This window comes from Desmodus rotundus, chromosome 7 (genome assembly GCF_022682495.2).
Source record: "Desmodus rotundus isolate HL8 chromosome 7, HLdesRot8A.1, whole genome shotgun sequence".
Classification (NCBI taxonomy): domain Eukaryota; kingdom Metazoa; phylum Chordata; class Mammalia; order Chiroptera; family Phyllostomidae; genus Desmodus; species Desmodus rotundus.
The window spans coordinates 77,155,585-77,178,312 of record NC_071393.1 but is presented as its reverse complement, the minus strand read 5'-3'; the positions used below and the strand labels follow the sequence as shown (position 1 = coordinate 77,178,312).

The window sequence follows — 22,728 nt, the reverse complement described above, 5'->3', positions numbered from 1 at the left end:
TGATTTGTTTTTATGGAAGACATGATTCTTATGAAAAGCCTATGTGATTTCCATCACAGAAGCACGTTTTCCCCACACCTACCCTATGCTCCTGCTAATACAGTTGTTGTATGTATGGAAGCAAACTTCTTCAGCCATTAACTCACCCCAGCTGGTCACAGTATAGTAGCCAGCTTGGTGCAAAGTAAAATCTATAGAGAAAAATATTCACAACACGCAATTGTTTCTTAATATTGCATTTTAGTTGCTCTGAGAAGGATAATTGCACAGGACGTGCCTCTTGGGGTAGAATTAAACATAGTTCTCCTGATTCCTGAAGAACCTTAAAAATGAGTTAAAGCTTTTCCCACACTTGGGGGGCATCAGTAAGGAAATAGTTGGCAGCCCTGTCCAAAACAATGATGGAACCCTTTGAAAGACCTGGTTTGTGGCCCACAACCCAGAAGTTCCACTGTGACTCCTAGCAAGTCTCTGTCCTGAAAGTAGCTTTTACTGGTGGGAGACCAAAGGGGTGGGGGTGGAGTGGTGGGGAGAAGGGGACCCACAGCCTCAGGATTAAGTTGTGAGAGGGAGTGTGGGGCCACCGGAAAGGGGGTTTGCCTGCATGGCACCACCTTCCTTAGCTGATCTATCTACTCACTCATCCTCCCAATCCTTGAAGGATAAGCTATTAAGATATTTGCTGAGAGATTCGATATCCTGCCCCAGTTCTCCTTGTATAGTGTAGGGAGAGCCAGCAGAAGGGGCAGAGGGGAGGTATAAACCTTTCATGGAGCAGGGCCAGGCCCTTCTGTAATTACCCATGGCCTTGGTCTTGGCACAGGTGAGATACTTTGGATCTTATAGGACAACCTCTATTTGAGTGCAGAATTAGACACAGAGCCACCAGAGATGAATATCTCAGCTGCAGAGATCACTGGGGACAGGCCCACAGCGCGAAGCCTTGCAGAGCTCCAGATGTTCTGACAGTTTCCGGCAAGTCATTCTCTTCCCAGGTCATCCCAGATACGCAGGCAGGTCCCTGAAGGAGAAGGTTATGGATTTAGAAGTGGCATAATTTCCTCACATTTTGTGAAGCCTTTTAGCTAACCCTTTACCTTCTCTTCATTCCTGAAGAACCTTAAAAACTTCAGTAAGTAATTATTTGTTCATTTACTGAACAAATAATTATTGAGGGCCTACCTGCCAGGCCCTGTGCTAAGTTCTGGGGAAGGGCTCCTGCCCTCAGGAGAAAATTAGAGTCTAGAAAGGGAGGAGACAATGCATAAATAAGTAAAAATCGACAAGATGGTTACAGATTACTGCCAGTGCTGTGAAGGAAGTAAACAGGACAAATGAGATAGAAAGTAACTGGGCAAGGATGTTCTATGGGGGAGGGCCCCTCTGCAGAGAGGACATTTGAGCTGAGACCTCAATGACAGGGTGACCTTGAGAAGAGCTGGTGGAAGAGGGTGCCAGGCAGAGGGAATACAGAGACGCAGAGGCAGAAAAGCCCTGGTGCGCTCAGAAACAGAGGCCGTGGCCGGAGAGTGAAAAGAGTGATTCAGGATGAGTTCAGGGAAGAGGCAGGGGCCAGGTCATGTAGGGCCTTGGAGGCCCACGATCAGACTTTGGACTGTATTCTGAGAGCAATGCAAAGCCACTGACAGTGTTGAAAAGCAGGAGTGGTGATGCAGTTAACGATGATTGTGTGCTCACCACCACATGGTTTGTATGGAAGATCAGAAACAAGTCCCACCGATATGGAGCCGGGTAAATAAATTTAGCTTCATGGCGGTGGTGTGCAGTAGTTAAAAACTGAGGCTTATACGCATATACTGCTACAGAAGGGTTTGCAAGAAACCCTAAGTGGGGAAGAGCCCAGGAAATAGAATACAGTACTAAAGGTGCTGCCAGGGTGTTTCTAAAAGAGGACATGTGCGTGTACACAGGCTTGCCTATGATGTAAGACCACATTGAGGATACGTAAGAACCCAGTAAGGGGTTGCTTCTGGGGAGAGGAACTGAGGCACAAAGTGATTAGGGTAGAAGGGAGAATTTTCATAGTATACCTTTTTGTATGTTTGAATATCTTACTAGGTGCCTATATTGCTTACTCAGCAAAAAAGAGTAAATTGTGGTCGCTGTGTGGAGAGAGGGTGAGAGCAGAAGCAGAGAACGGGTTGGAAGGCTCTGGCCATGGTCCAGCTGAGAGATGGTGGTGGCTGACCTGCGGCGTGGCAACAGGGATGGAGAGGAGTGAATGGATTTCAGATGTACTTTAGAGGCAGAGCAACTGCACGTGATGTATTTATTCCACACTGACATTTCCTAGGAAAGCTTTGTGCATCAGAGATCAGAACTGGGCTCCCTAACTATACTCTCACTTGCCTGACATTTCTGTGGAAGGAGGGGTTCGTAGGCTCCTTCCAAGTGCTAAAGCCTCAGAATTCCAGAGAATATCTAATGTATCACAATACAGAGGACATAGTTATGGACAGGTGCCCCTTTCCTGTCTCCATGCAGCTGTTATAAATGATTTTTAATGACTATCAACACAGTTCCCTGGAAAAGTCCTCTTGTTTCTCAATGGAGCTTTCTTTCTTTGCAGAGAGATGCTAAAGGACAGTACCTGTTTGACCTTCTTTGCCACCACCTGAACCTACTTGAGAAAGACTATTTTGGGATCCGCTTTGTGGACCCAGATAAGCAGCGGGTAAGTCACTATTCAATGCACGAATGGAGGAGAGGGTTGATCAGTAAGCCTGAAGCTTTGAACTGGCACCTCACATTCAGATCCTAGCCGCAGGAGTCAGGGACCAACCAGACCCTGCAGGTGGGTGTCACCTCTTCAGATCATATTATGGGACCTGGAAGACACATTAGCAGAGCTCACCTAGTGTGCGCACTGTTTTACAGATGCTGAAGTGGCAGCCTGGAGAGCTGAAATGATTTGACCAAAGTTGTCCAGTTGGAGGCAGAGCAGCTGGGCTAGTATTGTGGTCCCTGAGCCCAGGTCACAAGCTGAACCTCTCCTGTCCACTTTCTAGTGAATGGGTCAAAGCCTCACCTGAGGTGCCACACCAATCCCATCTGGGAGGGCAAAGGGAGCCCAAGGGACACAGGCCTTTCAGGTTCTCAAACACCCTGTGACTCTCATTCTGTGCTACGCAGTACGGGCCGCTCCACAGGCCCAGGGCATTGACAGGACTGTGCCGTCCTGACAGAGAGGAACGAGGCCGTTATCCCCAGGCTCCTGCTCACCTCTCCAGCTTCACCTCCTCTGGCCCGTCTCCTCCCTGCTGTGGCCCCGCCAGACTCTTCTGTGGCTTCCAGACATGTTGTCTTTCTCTCTTTTCAGAGCCTTCACCTGTATAGGTCGCCCTGCCTGGAATATTTCTTCTCCCTCTCCTTACTCCTCCACACTCTATACTTTTCTTCTGGCTCCCTCCTTCTTGCACAATAAGGTCTTAGCTTAGACTTACTACTTCCAGAAGTCTTCCATCACCCCCACTCTGAATGAGGGGCCCTCCTATGTACCCCATGTGCCCTGCATTACCCCTGTCATAGCACTTATAACACCCTCTGTGGTTGTCTGTGTGCCCTGCAAAAATATAAGTCCCATGAGGGCATAGACATTATCTCATTCATTATCTCATTCATTCATTATCTCATGGGGTATGTTACTGTAGGTATCCTCACATGCTGTAGGTACCCACTCACTATATGATGATGGACTGTTTCTATAAAGGGGCTTGTGGGTGTTTATTTGTTTATTATTTTGGTCTGAGCTGTTTCTCCTTAAGAAGGTAGGGCAGTTAGCCTAAGATCTCTTCATCTCCCAAAGAGAGTGGCACCTGAAGAACAAAGGGCAAATGTGTCCTGTTCATTATTTTTAAGTTGGGTCAGACTGTGCTTGAGGAGAATCAGAGAGTATGTAGAGACGATAAAGAAATGGGGAAGAGGAGAAGTGAGCGCTCATGGGGTAGCCGCTGCGTGCCAGGCTCCGAGCGCACTGCACAAGCCTGAGTCTTTCGGCTGGTGGATACTGAGCACTGACTTGTATCAGGCACTAAGCTAAGAGCTTCACACATGTTGTCCTTACCACAAATAAAATGAGTGTCCACAGTTCTATGATCCATTCTCTGGATTCGTAAATAGTGTCAGACAGGCTATGTAACTTGCCCAAGGCAGGTAGCAAAGCCTGCCTCCACTTCAGGCCTGTCTGACTCAGAGCCTATGTGATTTCTTTATAATTTTTTAAATTGTATTTATTTATTCTTAGAGGGGAAGGGAGGGAGAGAAACATTGATGCATAAGAGAAACATAAATTGGTTGCTTCTTGCAACCAGGGACCCGGCCCACAACCTAGGCATGTGCCCTGACCAGGAATTGAACCAGTGACCTTTTGGTTCACAGGACAATGCCCAACCCACTGAGCTAGACCAGTCAGGGCCTATGTGGTTTCTAAGATTCCATGTTGAATTCATACCCAAGAGCCTCTAAATTTTTGTGATTCTATGCCTTTATGGAGGGGTTAAGGAGAGCAGATAGGCTTGAGAGAGCTCTTGAGAGCTGTGGGGAAATGAGCCTGTAAAGAATTATCATCCTAGGTCTACTGATTCATGGTAGAGATGGAGGAGGTAAGATCCCAGCTCCCCTAGAGTATGAGGCTTTAAAATAAACCTCCTCCCCTGGGGCACCAGACATGCTCAGCCCAGCACTCACATCTGTTTCCTTACTGCTTGCTCTGCTGGGGTCTCCGTGGGGTCTGGGCATTCTCCTGAGCCTGCCTGGAGAAGCTGGCTCCCTGTCACCCACTCCCCTGGTACTGGATCAGGCCCCAGGGACTCAGCCTGCTCTCGGCCTCTCCTTTCTAGGTGGAGGTACCCTTTCTAGCCTCTGGAGTCTGAATATTCTGCAACACTGGCCCATTCACTCAAAGACAGGAACAAACTCCCCTCTCTGAGTCTTTTCCTCTTTTCCTGATCCCTCCTCCCCAAAGCCATGTTATCAATTTGCTAAGAGATTCTAGGACCCAGATATAAGCAGACAGATGCCAACGGTAACTCCGGCCATCACCATATTCTTGGGATCCTTTCAAGATTTCTCTACCAGACCCTTAAAATCTCTTGGATAAACTGTGACCACTTTCCACTTCCTTCTCACCCCCTTCCTACTCTCCTCCAGCCTCACTCCTGTCCTCAGCTCTCTCCAGCTCTTGCCAAGAGGAATAACCTTTTTGCCCTTCAGCTCCATCTACCTTCTGCTGATAATGGACCTCACAAGTCATTCCTCTTCGTGTCTAACTTTCTTTGTTCATTTACTTAAACCTCTCGCTGGAATGTCTCAGGTGACTGTTTACTGAGTCCCAGACACCTGCTGTGTTCTTCTCCCGGTATGAAGTTCCCGTGTGCTCGGATCAGATGGGCCGCCTCCACCTCCACAGGCAACAGCGTGGAAACCCAGTTGTTTCCATGCAATTTCCTCTTTTGCCCTTGCTCCCTGTGAAGCCGAGCTGCGGTGGGCTGTGTAATACGAGAAGAACCTCTTAACCACGTTGAGTGGCTATAATGAGTTGCCACCTCGTGGGAACACAGATCAGAGGAAGCCAGGGAGCAGAATGTCAGCACAGATTATCCACATGGAGCTGATGGGAGAACTGGCTCTTAGTGGGTCCATTAACTGCATGACCCACAGCCCAGCCTGGAGGTGAGAGCTGGGAATTGAGGGAGGCCAGGATGCTGTCTGCATGGCCCTGCGTGCCTTCCTGCGAAGGGAGAACTCTGCCAAGATGTTGCACTAACTGGAAGTAGCCAGAAAAGAGGGAGGTGTGGACCCGGCAGCTGCCTATTGAACTCTGTGCTGAGCCCGGGCAGTAGAGTGTAAACAAGACCATTTTCTGCCCTCACAAAGCTTATGACTAATGGTTTTAAGCTATTCCAGAAAACCAAACCCTAATAACAGTAGTCCTAGCTCTCTGCACATTGTCGAGGTTCTTCAGTAGCATAAAAGCAGCAAACTTCAATGATGCATTTTATAAAGCACCCATGTAGAACTAACTGGGAAAGAGATATAGAATGGACTCGTTGCTTCCTTCCCTAAACATAAGTACCATGGAAAAAATGTATTGCTACCATGTCCTGCCTCCGTGAAATTCCAAGGGACACAGGATAGTATTCTACACATCGGTTGTGGTTAGTTATCTTATGAGACAGACTTTAAACATCCCTGATGCCAAGGAATCCTGAGCACATATCTTTAACCCAGAGTTAGGCAATCCACGTTACTCAAACAAAAATGGAATCTACACCAGCCATCCCTGCCTTCTCACCATTTATGAAATTCTATCTGTAATTTCTTTCTAGAGCTTCTACTAACAGCCTTGGTCCCCGTGCCAAAAAAAAAAAAAAAAAAAAGTTGGCATGTAGCACACACACATACACACACACAACCCATTACAGTCAGTACTTCCCTATTCACGCCAGGTGGGGGCTGCCCCATTACCCACACGTGGATTCACGTGTGCCTGCTGGTATGCCAGAACACAGCTCAGAACTTTGGCACCCTACTGTGGAAGGTGGCGTCGCCAGTGAAGTCCCCAGAAGTGGCCTCGGAAGCTGTGACTCTTCTCCCCTTCACAGCTGGTTCCCCGGGAAACTTTTCAGAAAATCACATCACTCTTTACTCCCCAAGCCACACATCTCAAGCTTCTGGACTGCTTTCACCCTGGGCTACACAATCTGTCTGGTTATTTGTAGTGGATTAAACAGGCTATATTTGACACTGCTCCTCATTAGGGTTTTCTTGTTCTGTGTTCTCTGTTTCAGCATTGGTTGGAGTTTACAAAGTCTGTGGTGAAACAACTGAGATGTAAGTTTTCTCCAAGAAAAGACTCAAGCCCTACTCCTGGGGAGGGTGGGGTGAAACATCCACTTGCAGTAAGTCTTGGTGATTTTCCACTGTGCTGAGTAGAAGTTGCCATCTGAGGGGTTTTTTCTGAGGGTTCAGAGGCCGATGCATCCTGGTGGGAAGGGAACCCAGTCATCTCTGAGACAGAGGGTCTTCCCTGATGGGCACCTCTTTTTCTCTGCAGCCCAGCCTCCATTCACCATGTGTTTCCGTGTGAAGTTTTACCCTGCAGACCCTGCTGCCCTGAGAGAAGAGATAACCAGGTGAGGCAAAACATACCTCCCTCAGCCACTGAGGCCTGTCGGAGAGGACAGGAGAGAGGGACTAGAACCTCTCAGATCCTCTATTTTGGAAGCCCCTAACTCGTATAGGCAAGGAATTCTTCCTAAATATAAACTTCTTTTGTATTTCATTTCCACATGCTTTCTTTGCTCACCCCCTCAGTAGAATTAGAACAGAGTGAGAGCGTCTTTCTCCAAGAAGTGTGAATACTTCATCTTGAACTGGTCACCCTCAAAGGAACCTGGAGTAACTAATCAAATGCATTTTTTTCTTTTATCTGTGGTGTGGCCACTGTGGACATTTTGGGAGAAGGCTGTGTTGCTGTTTTTTGGGGGGGGGATTGAAACAGACTCCAGTGGCCTAATGTCCTTGGGCAATGCCAGAGCACGACCCTGAAAAGCGAGCTGGGAAATACTGAGGATTTTAAATCCAAGTGGGTACACTCCAGTGTGCTGGTGGCTCGGGTCTGTGATAAACCCTTCATTGTGGGCATTATGTTCTGTGGAGAGCAGATGGCTGCAGGGAACGGATCCCATCTCATCCAGTACCACTTGAGGATGAGAAAGAACCTCTGTGCCCACAACCATCCTGTAAGAGGGTAAATGAATAGGAGCTTCAAAGATTCCCCAGGGTTTTGTATCTCTGAGCCAAATTCACTCTAAAAGTATTGCCTCGTTACGAACTCTATTTAACACAGATCCTTAATTTTTATATTAGAAAGATCTACACTTGATCTTATCCAAAATGCCAAGAAGTGATACATATTACAGAAAGATCTAATGTTGACATAAGTAAAATCTTGGTTTTACCTTGGAAGGGGTAGGGCCACCCACAAAGAGGTCACGCCAAGAAATCCCAGAGCTGAGGAGGAAACAGCTGTGCCCACCCCCTAAACCTCAGAGACAGCACGCATTGGGAGGAGGCCATAGCTGGTCCTACAGACTGTCCTGTGAGGCCTTGAGATTTACCTCTAGCTACTGAACTGCTTGGGAAAATCCAAAAAAAAAAAAAAAAGGGAAAAGGAGGGAGGAAGGAAGGAAGACTATGGAATTATTTTCACTTCATGTTCTGAAGAGCATGCCACTGCCTTTACAACCGGTAAAAGGAGCAAAAGTTTCTCAGAGAAGGAAAATGAGAAAATGGGGAGAGAAGAGGGCAAGAAATAGGAACAAGCAGTGCGAAAAGAGCAAAGAAGTGGGGCAGGGAGGGAAAGTGGCTTCTTCCATGGGCGCCAGGGGAGGGCGAGGGCGATGTTAGCATCTGGCCAGAGGATCGGGTGCAGGGAGCCGTGGGCACCCAGGCAGTAAGGCGTGTGGTTGGGATCAAACCTCGTGTTCCTTACTGGACAGAGAAACTACAGGTTCTGCTCATCCACATGGAAGCTGATGTGGCTCCCACTTTGCTTCTAAAAACCAAGCTCATCCATGTTAATAAGCAATCCTGTAGTTTTAGGCAGAACAGTGAGGGTGTCACCACAGAGAGGAGTTTTAGCAAAGCACTAGCCTGCCTTGTGTTTGCCTGAGCTCTGAGCCCATCCCTCCCCTCCCCTCCCTCCCCCCCTGCCTCCCCCCTCCCCTCCCCCTCACTCTTTCTGTTGAAACAGGTGATGATCCCAGGGCAGACCCAGGAGGCCATGCCCCTGTCCATATCAGACCAAATTTAACACACCTTTGCTGAGAGCCTGGCACTTCGCCTCCTAACACCACACATCAGGGTTGCCACGTCTGCACCGCGCTGATCAATAATGGGGTGAGAAGGGTTGACCTAATACAACCCAGTGAGAGTACCACAGACACATGGCTTTCTGATGTGATTCAAGGACAAAATTACATGGTTATCTTGGCCCTTAGGAGGAGTTCTTAACAACACACTTCCCTAAATCAAATGTCACTGCATAATACTAATGCACTGACCCGCCTACCCAGGAAGCAGCATAGACTTGAGAGCTCAGATCTTGATTACATGACCTTGGGCATAAGATATTTAACCTCACTGATCTTCAGACTCCCCACTTATAAAATGAGCATAGTAATAGCTACCTCTTAGAATTGTTGGGAGGATTAACCACTATCTTGAACTTCTTGATACCCGCCCCCCAATACAACTTACACGGAGCAAAGGCTCGATATCTGTTTACTGCCAGGTTGATTACATGGTCCATGGACCCCAAGGGCTCTGCTTACGGGGCACAAGTACAGTTAGCTCTGGCTTTTCTCCCTGGTTTATGTGAAAGGTACTTCTTTTCTGATAATCCTCATACCTCTTTTGTCCCCATTCCCTACCAGCAAGAGTCCCTAACACCTACGCAGCTACTTTTTGAGAACTCAGAGAGAAAGCCGTCTTAGGTAATCACCCAAGTCCTGGTCAGCATGGCAGGAGGAACGCAGCCGGGCCTCTCAGCCAGTCAGCAAACTTCAAGAACCCCGACAGGGGTGTGAGCTCCTCCCCCACCAGCACATCCTCCACTACTTCCCCTCCATCCCCGCCCCCCTCCCTCCGCTGCTGTGCACCTCACCAGCCTTTCTTCGCTCGAATGCAGTTTCGGAGCATTTTCCAAGCATTGTCAGGGGTGTGAGCCACAGGGTGCCACCCCCTCCCCAAGGTGAGGCGTTCAGTGGAGGCCTTAGAATTAGCTGCATCGTGCTCCTCATTCACATCCCTGCTGATCTTCAGAGAGCAGCTACCTGCCCCGGCCCTACTCAATACCCATAATTCTTTCCTGGCTTGGAGCCCTCCACACCACTTTACTGCCAAACTAATTTAGCTGTCAGTGGGCTTTTGCCTAGCAATATCGGTCCTAAATTTCACCACCATCTCACCCTTCCCCATAAAGCCAGGCTGAGAGGAGGGAATGAAGTAGGGAGAGAAGAGCTGTGCTTCAATTTATTATCTCTTGGACTCTTCCCAGATGATAAATTTAGTTGCCAAATCCTGATTAATCTCTTTTGTCATTTTTTAAAGTAATAAATAGATTTTCTTGTCTGAGCTGGAGACAAGGCAGAGAAAATGGGGATTAGGAACCAGATTTAGCTTTTAACAGGGACCGCAGGTGTACGAACCCTTTGGAAAGATCAAGTAATAGAAACTGAGTACAAATGGGGCCCCACCTTCTAAAGAAGCATGCTGCCTGATCGTGTTTGAGCAGGTGCTCAAAACACTGTTCATAGAATGAACTATATGTGCAGGAGTGAATGGAGTTTTCAGGTTATTTATCCCTTCAATGAGTTGCACTTGAGCCCAGCTTCAGCTAAGAAGGGTTGGCCGACTTTCTCTGTGGAAGGCCAGGTGGTGAGCATTGTAGGGTTTGCGGGCCATGTGCTCTCTGTCACAACTACTTGTTTCTGCCACTGCAGAGCAAACGCAGCTCTAGATGACATATAAAGGAATGAGCACGTCTGCATTCCAGTAAAATTGTACTTTTTTCATTGGGAACTATGGTGGCAAGATGTCTTCACAGACCCTGGGCTAAGGAATCAAAAAGGGTTCAAAGCCCCTGGGTTCAAATTCCAGGTTTTTCTTTCACTAGCTGTGTGACAAGGCAAGCAACAGTAGCTCTGACCACTCAGCTCCCTCCTCCGTGAGACAGGGACAAAGCCAGCAGTCACCTCACGGTCACCTCACTGCTGTGAGGACTGAAGGAGCGGTGAGGGGTAAACAGTGCGGCGTGTGGTGCGCAGCATGCACTCAGTAAGTCACCATCATTATTTTGTGGTGTTCTTATGTTCTTGTCACCTGTTTCTCTCCCTGGAATGTAGGCTCCATAAGAGTAGGGACTCTCTCGTTCCCTGCTGTCCTCCCAGCACCGCCTGGCACAGATACGTGTGCAGAACTAGATGGCTGGATGGCTGGTGGGAGGCAGGGTGAGCAGGTGAGCCGGGCACAGGGTATGTGTGCTCTCTAGAAGAATATTAAAGTAAATAAAATACAGTCTTTGACTCCAAGGAGCTTGCAGTCTAGTATGGGGGAGGACAGACTGAGCACACTTATCCGTAGGAAAAAGGATGGTAGAAAATACGGGAAGTCAGAGGCAAAGAATCTAATGAAGGGAGGGTGGGGCTGAAGGATCTTCTGGAAGAAACTCTAAAGGAGCTGCCAGTGCTTTCCAAGGTTCAGAACCTTTATTTCTGGAAGTACCTGTGGATTCATCCCCACCTTCTGATATCGAAAGCATAATGCCAAAGCCCGTACCTTGAAGAGATGTATGTGTTACAGGAAAACTCAGGTGTTCCTCGGTCATCCTTTAGGCTCTGGCCTTTCATCCCCCCATCAATATAGGACAGCACATGCATTAAAAATGGAGGTGAGGTAAAGCCTCCCGAGGCCAGAGGAGATGGGCAACGTCCTCCCGAAAAAGTGTCCTAAAGGAGCAAGCTTGTTGTCTAAAATCTTATCTAAAGCCAATTTCTTGTTTGGTTCCCTTGAGGATTTCTTTCTGATGACAGAGTTCTACTGATTTCATCTAGGATCCCCCCCTCGCACCCTGATAATTAACTGAATCACCGTGGGGCGGGGGTGGGGGGTGGGGAGAAGCACCAAGTCCCACATGAGGGGGCTGTCCTGATTCTGATCGCTGTCACCTCAGACAAGTCATTCTACACGTCTAGACTTCTTCCTCAGCGACAAAATGAGAGGTTCAGGTTCTGTAACTCCTGTTCTGGGGTTCTGGGTGGTCCAGGAAGCTGATCCCTTGCCTGGCAACACAGTGACCCTGGTGGCAATGTCTTGGGCTACAGGATGGTCTCCCTTAGGCTGTGTGGCAGGGGAGAACATACCAGGGTCTCTTGAGAATAGGTCTAAGGATGCAGTGAATCACGTGGGATGTATTTTCATGACCAACAACACCGAGTCATTCATTGGTTACCTCCGTAAGTGAACAAAACATGCATCTTGATGGAAGATGCAGAAAAGGAAGGGGGGACCCCTCATGCAACTCTGTCTTGAAGCTGCCAGTGGATCCTTTCACGAGTTCATCTCTTCTTGTCCTCTAAATTCTGGTTGGTTTCTTTAGGATGTTGACTTGCCCTGCCTTCCCCTCCCCCGCCAACTGCTGCACCATTGCCTAGCAATGTTCCTTTGGCCTCACCCTTGACTTCCCTGTAGCTGTCCTACCTCCAGAAGTCTAAAGAATCCCCACCCCTCAGTGGAAAGTCTTGTTTCCTTTCCAGCTCACCCGAGGCACCATCGTGTACCTATCAATAAAGGAGCCTCTTAAAGATAAGTGGTTCTCAGTGTGAGGAGGAGCTTGTCCCTCCTGAGCAAAGAGGGCTCTGGAGGGGCTTTTTCAAACCCAGGAGCACCTGTACACACATGGATTCTGACTTGCTCCTCCAGGGAATGTTCTCCTAACAGCCACAACATTGAGAATCAGTGCCCGGAGCCTTACTGTCCCTTTGAAATATCTCCCTCAGTCTAGCATGTGCAGTCCCTGAATTTTGGACACAGATAGGCAGAGAGGTGTGGGAGGAGTGATCAGTGAGTAAGGGGCAAAAGGTTTGCTTCCACTTCCTGCCAGAGCCTGTGGAGGTGGGAGCTGGGAACAGTGAGAGGCAGAGAAGCCTTCTCCCCATCTCCCCCTCCTTTCCCCTCCTTTCCCCTTCCTCTCCCTCTCTCCCACACAGCGTGTGGCATTTCACTGTGGGAAGCACAGTGAAGACGAGCTTGATTTGGTAGATCCATCTTGGTATCCCATTCTGCGTGGTTTCTTTTTCCTTCAGTTTTTCTTGGTAGACATTGGAGCACAGTGGTGTTGGTGATGGTGGCTGAGGTGACGAAGGGAGCCCTTACTAACTTCCAGACTACAATAATGCTCACCTTCCCCTTGTTTTGAGGAGGGAAGTCCATCCTGAGGTGGTTAGAAGGATGCTTAAGCTTTATTCTATATACAAATCACTTGTGGATCTTGTTAAAATGACTCATCAGGTCTAGGATAGGCCGGATAGTCTCCGTTTCCGACGAGCTCCCAGGTGGTGCTGATCTGTGGCCACACTTTGAGCAACAAGGCCTTGGGCGAGAGGAGGTTTGCCTGCTCCTTAATTTCTGTGTGTTAATTACTTGAATCGCCAAGCCCAAGGCTCTCAGAGGAAGCTCCCCTCCTCACCCCAAAAGTTGCTCTGTCAATGGTCCTCTTTTTTTTTTTTTAAGATTTTATTTATTTATTTTTAGAAAGAGGGGAAGGGAAGGAGAGAGGGAGAGAAATATCAATGTGTGGTTGCCTCTCGCATGCCCCCTACTGGGGACCTGGCCTGCAACCCAGGCATGTGACCTGACTGGGAATCGAACCAGCAACTCTTTGGTTCACAGCCTGCACTCAATCCACTAAGCTACGCTGTCCAGGGTGGTCCATTTTCTTTTGAGCATTGTCACATCAGATGAGCCTAGAATCTTCTGTTTCATTCTTCAGCCTGAAAACAGAAGCAGTGGAAACCTCTAGTTGCCCAGGGAGGGCCCACTTTGTTTCTGGTTCAGACTAGTAGCAGTTAAGGGACTTTTACTACGTCCACTACTGTAGTTATCTATGGTTGTCTAACAAAGTGCCACACAGCCTAACTTAAACTAACAAGCATTTACCCCTCGGTTCCTGTGGGTCGGGAATTCCGGAGCAGTGTAGCTGGGTGCTTCCGGCTCAGGGTCTCTCAGGATTGCAGTCATCTGAAGGCTTGACTGGAAGATTCACTTCCAAGAAGGTGTACTCACGAGGCTAGTGGCAGAAAGTGACACTGCCTTGCCCGCTGTTGGCAAAAGGCCTCAGTTCCTCACCACATGGACCTTTCTAAAGGGCTGCTTACGTGCCCTCAAGCAGAATGAGGATCCAGGAGAAAGAGAACAAGGAGGAAGACATGATGACTTTATGGCCTAGTCTCAGGTGTCAGACACTACCACTTCGGCTTTGTTCTTTTTGTTAGAAGCAAGTCACTAAGTGCAACCCACACTCAAAGGGAAGGAATTAGGCTCTACCTCTGGTGATGAGGAGTAGCATAGAATTAACAGACGTATTTTTAAACCACCACAGACGCGCCACTGGCCAAGGAGCCACTGTGGTAGGTGACCCACTGAAGGGTGTGCTACCCCTGGCCTTTGCTCTGCCTAGGGTACCAATGAGGTTATGAACAGACCCCTCTCCTTGTAAAGACATCTGCAAAATGGAAAGTCAACAATTCCATTCTACTGAGACAGGGTCCACCAACTACCTGTGAAACTGCGAAGCAGTTACAGTGCCAGGAGGGCAACTGTAAGAGTGAATAAGGGCCAGCCTTAGGAGTCTAACAGTCCTGAATTTGAATCCTGGCTCTGCCCCTTACCAGTTGTGTGCCCACTGAAAATCACTGGAGCCTCAGTTTCTTTATTTTAAAGCCAGGGCCAGGGGTAAGGGGATAATAATAGTACCTATCTCAAGGTGTTTTGTGAGACTGAGGTGAGACCCCTGGGCTGGCAGACAGTAAGTATTCACTACCTGTCAGTTGCTATTAGCTGTTTCTCTTGATACCCTGCTTCCACCTGAGGTGAGAACTTCTGAGCTTGATGAATCGCTAGCCACCATTTCTGTGCTGCCTTCACCTGTGCCTCTTCTCACACCTTATCCAGTTCTGAGCAGTCTGCCTGACCTCTGGCAGCAACTAAAGGCTGTTCCACAGATGGACAGATTCTCTTGACAAGCCAAGGCACAACTCCCTTGGGCCAGTTCCTTCATCCGCCATTCCCCTTCTTAAAAAGGAACATCAGCCAGAATCCAAGGTGGAGAGAGGCCCCATTGGCCCCGCTCTTCCAACATAGCTTTTTTTTAATTGTTGACACTACTACAGAAGACCCCCATTTCTCCCCACCCTTTGACCCCAGGATCTTCACCACGTTGTCATCTATGTCCATGGGCTATGCATATATGCATATAAGTTCTTTGGCTAATTTCTTCCAGTCCTACACTGCCCTCCTTTCTTAGATCTTTCAGTCTGTTCCATGAATCCATGCCTCTGGTCCTGTTTTGTTCATCAGTTTATTTTGTTCACTAGATTCCACATATGGGTCCCACATGGTATTTGTCTTTCTCTGACTGCTTATTTCACTTAGCATAATATTCTCCAGGTCCACCCATGCTGTCACAAAGGGTAAGAGTTCCATCCTTTTCACAGCTGCATAGTATTCCATTGCATAAATGTACCAAATCTTTTTTATCAATTCATCTACTGATGCACTTAGGCTGTTTATAGATTTTGGCTATTGTAAATAATGCTGCTATGAATATAGGAGCATTATTTACAATATGCATGTATTCTTTCTGAATGGTGTTTTGGGATTCTTAGGCTATATTCCCAAAAGTGGGATCATTGGGTCAAATGACAGTTCCATTTATTTATTTTTTATTTTTAGACAAAGGGGAAGGGAGGGAGAAAGAGAAGGAGAGAAACATCAATGTGTGGTTGTCTCTCACGCACCCCCTACTGGGGGACTGGCCCACAACCCAGGCAAGTGCCCTGACTAGGAATCGAACCAGCATGTTTTTGGTTCACAGGCTGGTGGTCAATCCACTGAGCCACACCAGCCAGGACTGGCAGTTCCATTTTTAGTTTTTTGAGGAAATTCTATACTGTTTTCTACAGTGGCTACACCAATCTGCGTTCCCACCAACAGTGCACAAGGGCTCCCTTTTTTCCACATCCTCTCCAACCCTTGTTTAGGTTTCTGTTTTTTGGCACTGAATTCATCTGGGCTGGCTCCTTCCAAAGTCCAGCACAGGGGGACAGTGTTTTTCCCAGGTCATGCCATTCCGTTTTGAGCTACGGAAAGAAACCGACAGGTTGTTTTGAATTGAACCTCAAATAAGTTCAGGGCAAAGTACTTGAAAGAGTCTTCAGGGAAATGGAAAATGTATTTGTTCTCTGGTATGTTTTGAGATTTTTTTTTTTAATGTAGTAAATGTGTCCTGACAGAGATTTTTGACTTTAAAGCAAAGAAATTCTTTACAATTCACCCTGTTTTCTCTCCAGGTATTTAGTCTTCCTACAGATCAAAAGGGATCTCTACCACGGTCGCCTCCTCTGCAAAACATCAGATGCTGCCTTGTTAGCGGCTTATATCCTTCAAGGTAATGACTTTTGACAGGATAAATTTGCTTTCCGTGCTAACTACTGATCACATTATTTCAGTTGCCACAGATGACTACTTCTCGCACATGCACGGATATGTCTGACTTGAAGCAGAGTCCAAATTAATGGGCTTTGCCTTGACTCGCTAGACCCAGAAGGCTCTGACCCCTCAAGCCCACCCTGTACCTGGGGGCTTTGTGCCAGCCCTTCAAGTTGTTCTCGCTGCCTTTGGGGTGTTTTATCATCCTTGGTTGATAAAGTTACTGAGACTCTGGAGAGTAATCTGAATCCATTTTTTCCTTTCATGCAAATCTCAAAGATGAGAAGCATCTTGGAATTCTGGTATCTATTTCAGAGCCCTTTCCATTCAGAGTGCTCAAAGTTGAAAATGTTTCTAAGTCAGAAACACATTTCCTAACATGCTAATGAGGCAGAGTTCGAGCTGGTGCCCAGACTGGCTTTTTCTGCAAAACCGGTGGGAAAGGGAAACACTCATCATATGCAATCCCTCCTCCTTTCATGAAATGCAGGGGTCTTCTAAGTGCCACTTCCTGGATGACTTTTAGTCCTTAGGCCTGAAACTGTCACTGGATTGCTTGGGACCATAGCACTAAAATCAAGACATTTCCACCAAAAAATGTGAACTCTTAATTGGAAACCTGGGAACTCCAGGAAGCCACTTTATGAAGAGAACCTGGAAGATCCTTGCCAGCAAACTAAAATTCTTCTGGCAAGAGTGGTATCGCAGGTACATTATGAATGCAAAAGTCAGCCCATTAAAACTTTGACTTCTGAGACTCCTGTTTTCAAAAACCACCTAAACAGGAAGGTGCTTGCCAACCCTAAAGTACCCAAAGAGGCTCCTTTCGTTTTTAAAGGAGAGCCTGGTTCAGACTAAGTGAAATTTTAAACTCCAGTCTTTCCTTCAGTTTACCCTGACAACCACATTAGAATTTTCTTTCTTTCTTTTTTTTCTTTAAGGAAATTGAAATCCAACATCAATGTTTTCCATCTGGAGCTTTCTAAATAAAATCACAATAAATGAGTCCACAGCTCAAGGTCACTCTGAACTTTTAAGCCCAGGGAAGACTTTAGTCTCTTGCTTAGTAGTAGAAATCCTCAAGTGTTTGGAAGCATAATTTTAAACGGTGAGGAGAGGGCACACTGACCTCTCTCTGTACTGCTTGCGGTTCTCACTGGGGGAGGGGAATGGACAACCACAAAGCAGCTACATCTTCTTAATACTCTTCCTCTTCACCTGCCCATGGTGTTCCCTGTAGAGTACTTGATGTGGACAAAGCTAGGTTCTCACCTAGGAACACACTGTGGAGACCACAATGGGCCCACCACCACCCCTGCCCACGAAGCTCTAAGATCTGCGAGTTCAGCAGCAGTAGGGATGGGCTCTGGGGGAAAAGCCCCACCCCGTGCAGGGAGCTGACAAGTCAGCCTTAGGACCTGGAGCTGCTGATCTCAATGGCACTTTCTGGTTACAGCCAGTCTCCCTCACTACACAGTCCTCTCCAGGGTGCCTGGCACCTGCTCAGCCCTCAGTGGATATTTATTCCCTTGATTTCATTTGGTTTGGACTAAGAGTTGAGTTCTGAATTTGCATCACGGCTTATTCATCAGTTTGCTGTGTCTGTGCTAAAATCCTCAGAACGAGACTTCCTCTGATCTGACTCAGGGCCAAGGGGTTCTGTCTTCCTGATCGAGCTTGGTGTCCTATGTTGCCACAAAGAACATCGCTCCCAGGCCTTCCTCTCATAACCAAATGGGTGGGGACGGCAATGTACACCTCTCTGTTTCATTGCAAATTTACTTGTGGTGCCCTCAGAACGCAAGGTCAGCTCTATTATCTCTCTGCTTAGCCCCGACATCAACTCAATGTGTTCACCTGGGAAGACGACTGTGGGCGGGCGTGCTCCCGAGTGAGACACAGGTCCTCCCCCCGACCCATGGCCTGCTCAAGACCCACTGTTTCTTGTAAATCTGCTCTCTGCTTTTACTTTTGCTCTGTGTGTTAATCTTGTTGTTTTGCCAGTCTCTACCATTGTTTTCCTCTACCTTCCTTTTACAAGCGGAGATTGGAGATTATGACCCGGGGAAACACCCTGAAGGCTACAGCTCCAAGTTCCAGTTTTTCCCTAAACATTCAGAGAAGCTGGAAAGGAAAATTGCTGAGATTCACAAGACAGAACTCAGGTGAGTGACCCTCGGTTCAAGGCCAGGACACTGTCTCCCCCACAGCCTGGCCCTCCTGACTCTGGATGTACCATTTTCAGTGACCGCAACCAAGCCTGTGGGCTCACTCTTAAAGGCAAGAGAGATGTTGTATTGTAAGAACAATATAGACAGGGGTTGTTGGCCTGAAAGGTATTTGCTTCACCAAGAAAAAATTAAGAGACAGAGGTCAAAAACATGAAAAGGAAAAGAAAAACATAAACAGCAGAAAAGAAAAAAGGAAAAGAGAAATAGGAGAAAAGAAAAAAGATTAGAGAGGAAGGGTTGAGTGGGGATTGAAAAATGAGCAAGTCTCTGCCCTCAGTCTGAGACAGTGTTCAGGGGGCTTCTGGGTCAGTGGGTGGGCCTGCACCATGCTGGCCCGATTCACAGATGCTGTGGGTGCTGTGAGAGCACTTGGTTCGAGGACTGCATCTGCAGCACAGCCCCACACCCCTGCACAGAGAGGAGAGAAGCACCTGGAAGCGGGAGTGTTGTCCTCCTCAGATTCTTACCTCACCCAGAATATTCCTAATTTCATCAAATAGCATGAATGCGCCCATCCTTTCACCCATATGAGATAGGATTTTCTACAAAGATTGACTAAGAAAACCACACAAACAGGGTGTTTGGGCTCCACTTGGTGTGGCATGCTGGAGCACTGATTCCCCAAACTGATAAACTATGAAAAACGACACATACAACACATTGTTGTAAAATAAAACATGCTATTATATCAATATATTATAATTTTTTTAAATCTTTTAAAATGTTTGTGTAACCACCATTCTGGGGGAGAAAAATTCCCAAGAGGGGGTAAAAGATCTTTCTAATGATAATAGTAAGCCTAAACTAGTCCCTACCCTGACCCGTTGCCCTACCCCCCCCACCCCCGCCCCAAACAAAAAACAAAAAGCCTTCATCTTCACTCAAAGATTTTACCAACAAATACGTCCCCACAGCCTCCGTAGCCTTTGTAAATAGAGCTCCTGCACACTGTGTGTGGCAGGACTGGTCCCCGACCCTGCCAGAGGCAGGGAGAGGCCTATCAAAACTGGAATCCTAGCCTAGCCGCTCCCCACCCCTCTCCCTGTACAACCCAGCCTAACGGTGCCGGGCTCCTCCCATCACTCTGTTGGGGAAATAGCGGCCCCTTGTGGTCAAGGTTGGAATACACAGACCTGTGTGAGGGCTCAGGGTTCATTCAAAACAGATAGGAGGGATGTGCTGGGACTCCCCTGAGACACAGCCAGGAGGGTTTGAGATGTGGTGACAGTCCTTCAGAAACCTGGTAGGAAGTTGGAGATTCCGCAGGAAGATGATGCCCGCTTGGAGGCCCCCAGAGCCCTTTGGCCAACTGCGTGAGCAGTTTCCAGACCCCTCCCCTGCATCTCAGCCCATTGGTGGGTGTAGAAGGCTACTGTCACACGGTGCCTATACACAGGGCCTACTTACACAGGGTCAGCGTCATCTTCATAACGTAGAAACGTCTGCGTTTCCTTTCTCCAACTCTAACCTGAGCTCCTCAAGGTCCCACACCGTGTGCTGCAGGTCTCGGTGCATTTTCTCCCAGGCAGCACAGAGGCTGGCGCAAACGGTACGACTGACTGGCTGCTGCCTCTCCAAAGGGACACTGGAGGGAATTCGGCCTGCTCCTCCTGTGGGTGGCGTGTCTTCCTGCCCTTCCCAACAAATCGCCTGCCCCTCCTCACCCTGAAGCCACCCCCATCTGTAGAAGTGTGTCTGCTTTGCCAGGGCTCTGGGTCCTGCGAGCCTCACAGTGGCGATATGGCCGTGGTCTGTGTCAAGCTCTTCTACACACCTGCCAAAGGGCAGCTGGGAGGGGGATGGTGCTGCCAAAGGCCCCTTCTTCGTATGGCTTGGTGCCAGGGCTGGTTTCTTCCTTTGCTGCTCGATCCATTTTCATGCTTACCACCTGTGGACACACAGCTACAGTGGCATCTGGGAAGCTCAGCACCGTCTCCTGCTGCATCTTGTCACCCTCCATTCCCGTGTTCCCTCTTGGTAAAGGAAGGGGCTTAGACAGAAGCAGCAAGACATACAGGCCCCTTCCTCGTATTTCAGTTTAGATCAGATCACAGATGAGAAACCCATGGCCTGCAGCCAGGCAACAGATGTGATTTGTTTGCCCCTACAGTGTTTCAGATCATGAAATACCGCATAAAAACAGTATCGCTGACTTCTCTTTATTTGTTTACTTATTTACTTATTTATTTGTTTTACCCCCATGGGAGAAAGAGACACAGGCACCCTTGATCTGTGGGGTGTGTCCTTGCCTGAGTGTGCACTCGTACGTGTGTATTCTTACGTGTCTGGTCTGGCTGGGGCAGGGGCAAAAGGGGAGTGAGGCAAAAGCCTACAGCACCTGGTATTCCTGGGTGGTCTGACTTCTCATTAAAAGTTTCGTCTAACAATGCTGGGCCCTGCATTCCCACATCTGCAGTCTTGGAGCAGAGGAGCAGCTGCCGCATTAGATGGGGTGGCACTCCCCAGTTTGCCACAGTCCCCTCCAGTCCCTGCTGTATTACCCTCCTCATGTCATTCATTACTTGCCCTCCTTCTCCCAGAAGACATCTGTGTTTTTGATCCTCGGCAGGAATCTCTGAAGTTGTTCCTAGACCAGAGCAGGGAGTGCACTCTGGAAAAATTGTGGTGTGAGCCTTATCCTGAGCACTTAATAATTTGCCCCACCTGAAATCATCTGATTTTCTTTATTCCAGTGGTCAAACACCAGCAACATCAGAGCTGAACTTTTTAAGAAAAGCACAGACATTGGAGACATACGGAGTGGACCCTCACCCATGTAAGGTAAGTCCCCCACAGTGGGAGGCTGCACTGACCTTGCCTCCTATAGAGGGCAACAGACAGGGAGGGACCACACACCTGCACCCTCCACCCCTCCAACAGCTGGATGATTAGCTTTTAGTGACAGATGCCAGAGAAAATGTCCTGTTTTGAAAACTGCTCTGGATTCCACGCTGCATAATTTTATGCTGCCACATCAATGTCAGAGGGTCTGAGGCAAAGTCAGTCTAAATAACAAATCTGAAACTAGGGCTCCAGTTTGGCAGCAGTGGGTAATTTGGTGGCAATGAAGAGAGGAGCGGTGTGGAAGCGCCCCCGCCCCTCAGGGACTGATCAGAGATGTCTCCGCGGACTGCCCACCCTTCCCTGACCCGCAGTCTAGTTTCTTTCCGAGAGTGGGTTTATGGACTGCAGCAGCGTAAGTCACCGTGTGGGACCACAGTGGAGTCACATTTAACTCCGTTGTGCGCATGCGAGGGCGAGACAGGAACAAGCCGGGCAGGCTCTGCCCGGAGAAAACCTCTGTAATTACGTACATGCGTCTGGCACTTCAGAGATGAGCTCAGGCGGCCACAGCCACTGCGGAGAGCAGTGGAGACCCGTGGTCTTTCCTGTTCTCTGTGGCCATAGCCCTCTACTTCCTCTCCATATGCTACTTGCTTTGACACTCCTGTCTCTGCCTCAGTTTCCCCCAGCATTTGCCTCTGTCTTTCCACCCCTGGAGAGACCCCAGTACCACCTGCAAAACTGATTCTCACACTGATCTAAGGGAGACAGTATCCAATGGGGACAGCACACTGAGGGGACATCATAAGTTTCCAACAAAACTGAAAGAACAGACACCAAGGAGCCCAGTGATGTGGGGGCAGAGCTGCGTTTCCCTTGGCCTCTTGGTGAGGTGATGGTGATTTGCTCTTGCCCAGGATTTAGTGTTGAAATGTCACATACGAACTCTGACGACATTCTGCATCCTGGCCTCTGAAACCCTGGGCACCTTCCTCAACCCCTCAGCTCCCAACCCCCCAACACAGCCTCCTGCCAGATAACCCCTGTGTTCTTGGGGGCCAGCACTGTCAGAAAACACATTGATGCCTATTTACACCAAAAGTTTCACATATGGATATTTAAAAATGAATTAGCAAAGCTTCATAAATAATGCCTTCTGCATCACTGCTGTAGTTCAACCTGCATTAATTGCTCCAGTGCTGTCCGCTGAGCCTGCATAGGACTGAAGAGAGCCTGCAGTCAGCCAGCCTTGGCTCCAGTGCTGGTCTCCTACTCCCTGGGGCCTTGTGAGGCTCCCCTGGGCCTCACCTGCCTCATCTGCACGCAGTGGGCACTCAAGAACTGTGCTCTGCCCTGAACTGCTGAATCACTTCATGACCTTGAAGTACATGGCTGCCTAAAAATAGATCTGTCACCAGGAGGT

At 48.3% G+C, this 22,728-nt stretch overlaps 1 protein-coding gene across 5 annotated transcripts in view; it reads left to right on the top strand.

The window, feature by feature from the left end:
- Nucleotides 1–22,728, top strand: part of FRMD5 (FERM domain containing 5) — a 335,923-nt gene that overhangs the window by 290,672 nt on the left and 22,523 nt on the right. For all 5 annotated transcript variants that reach the window (XM_045202023.2, XM_024567745.3, XM_053928878.1 and 2 more), the window contains exons 2-7: nucleotides 2,591–2,695; nucleotides 6,810–6,852; nucleotides 7,076–7,154; nucleotides 16,152–16,249; nucleotides 18,332–18,455; nucleotides 21,215–21,302. In XM_045202023.2, coding sequence (XP_045057958.2) covers nucleotides 2,591–2,695; nucleotides 6,810–6,852; nucleotides 7,076–7,154; nucleotides 16,152–16,249; nucleotides 18,332–18,455; nucleotides 21,215–21,302 — 537 coding nt within the window. The remainder of the gene's footprint in view (nucleotides 1–2,590; nucleotides 2,696–6,809; nucleotides 6,853–7,075; nucleotides 7,155–16,151; nucleotides 16,250–18,331; nucleotides 18,456–21,214; nucleotides 21,303–22,728) is intronic.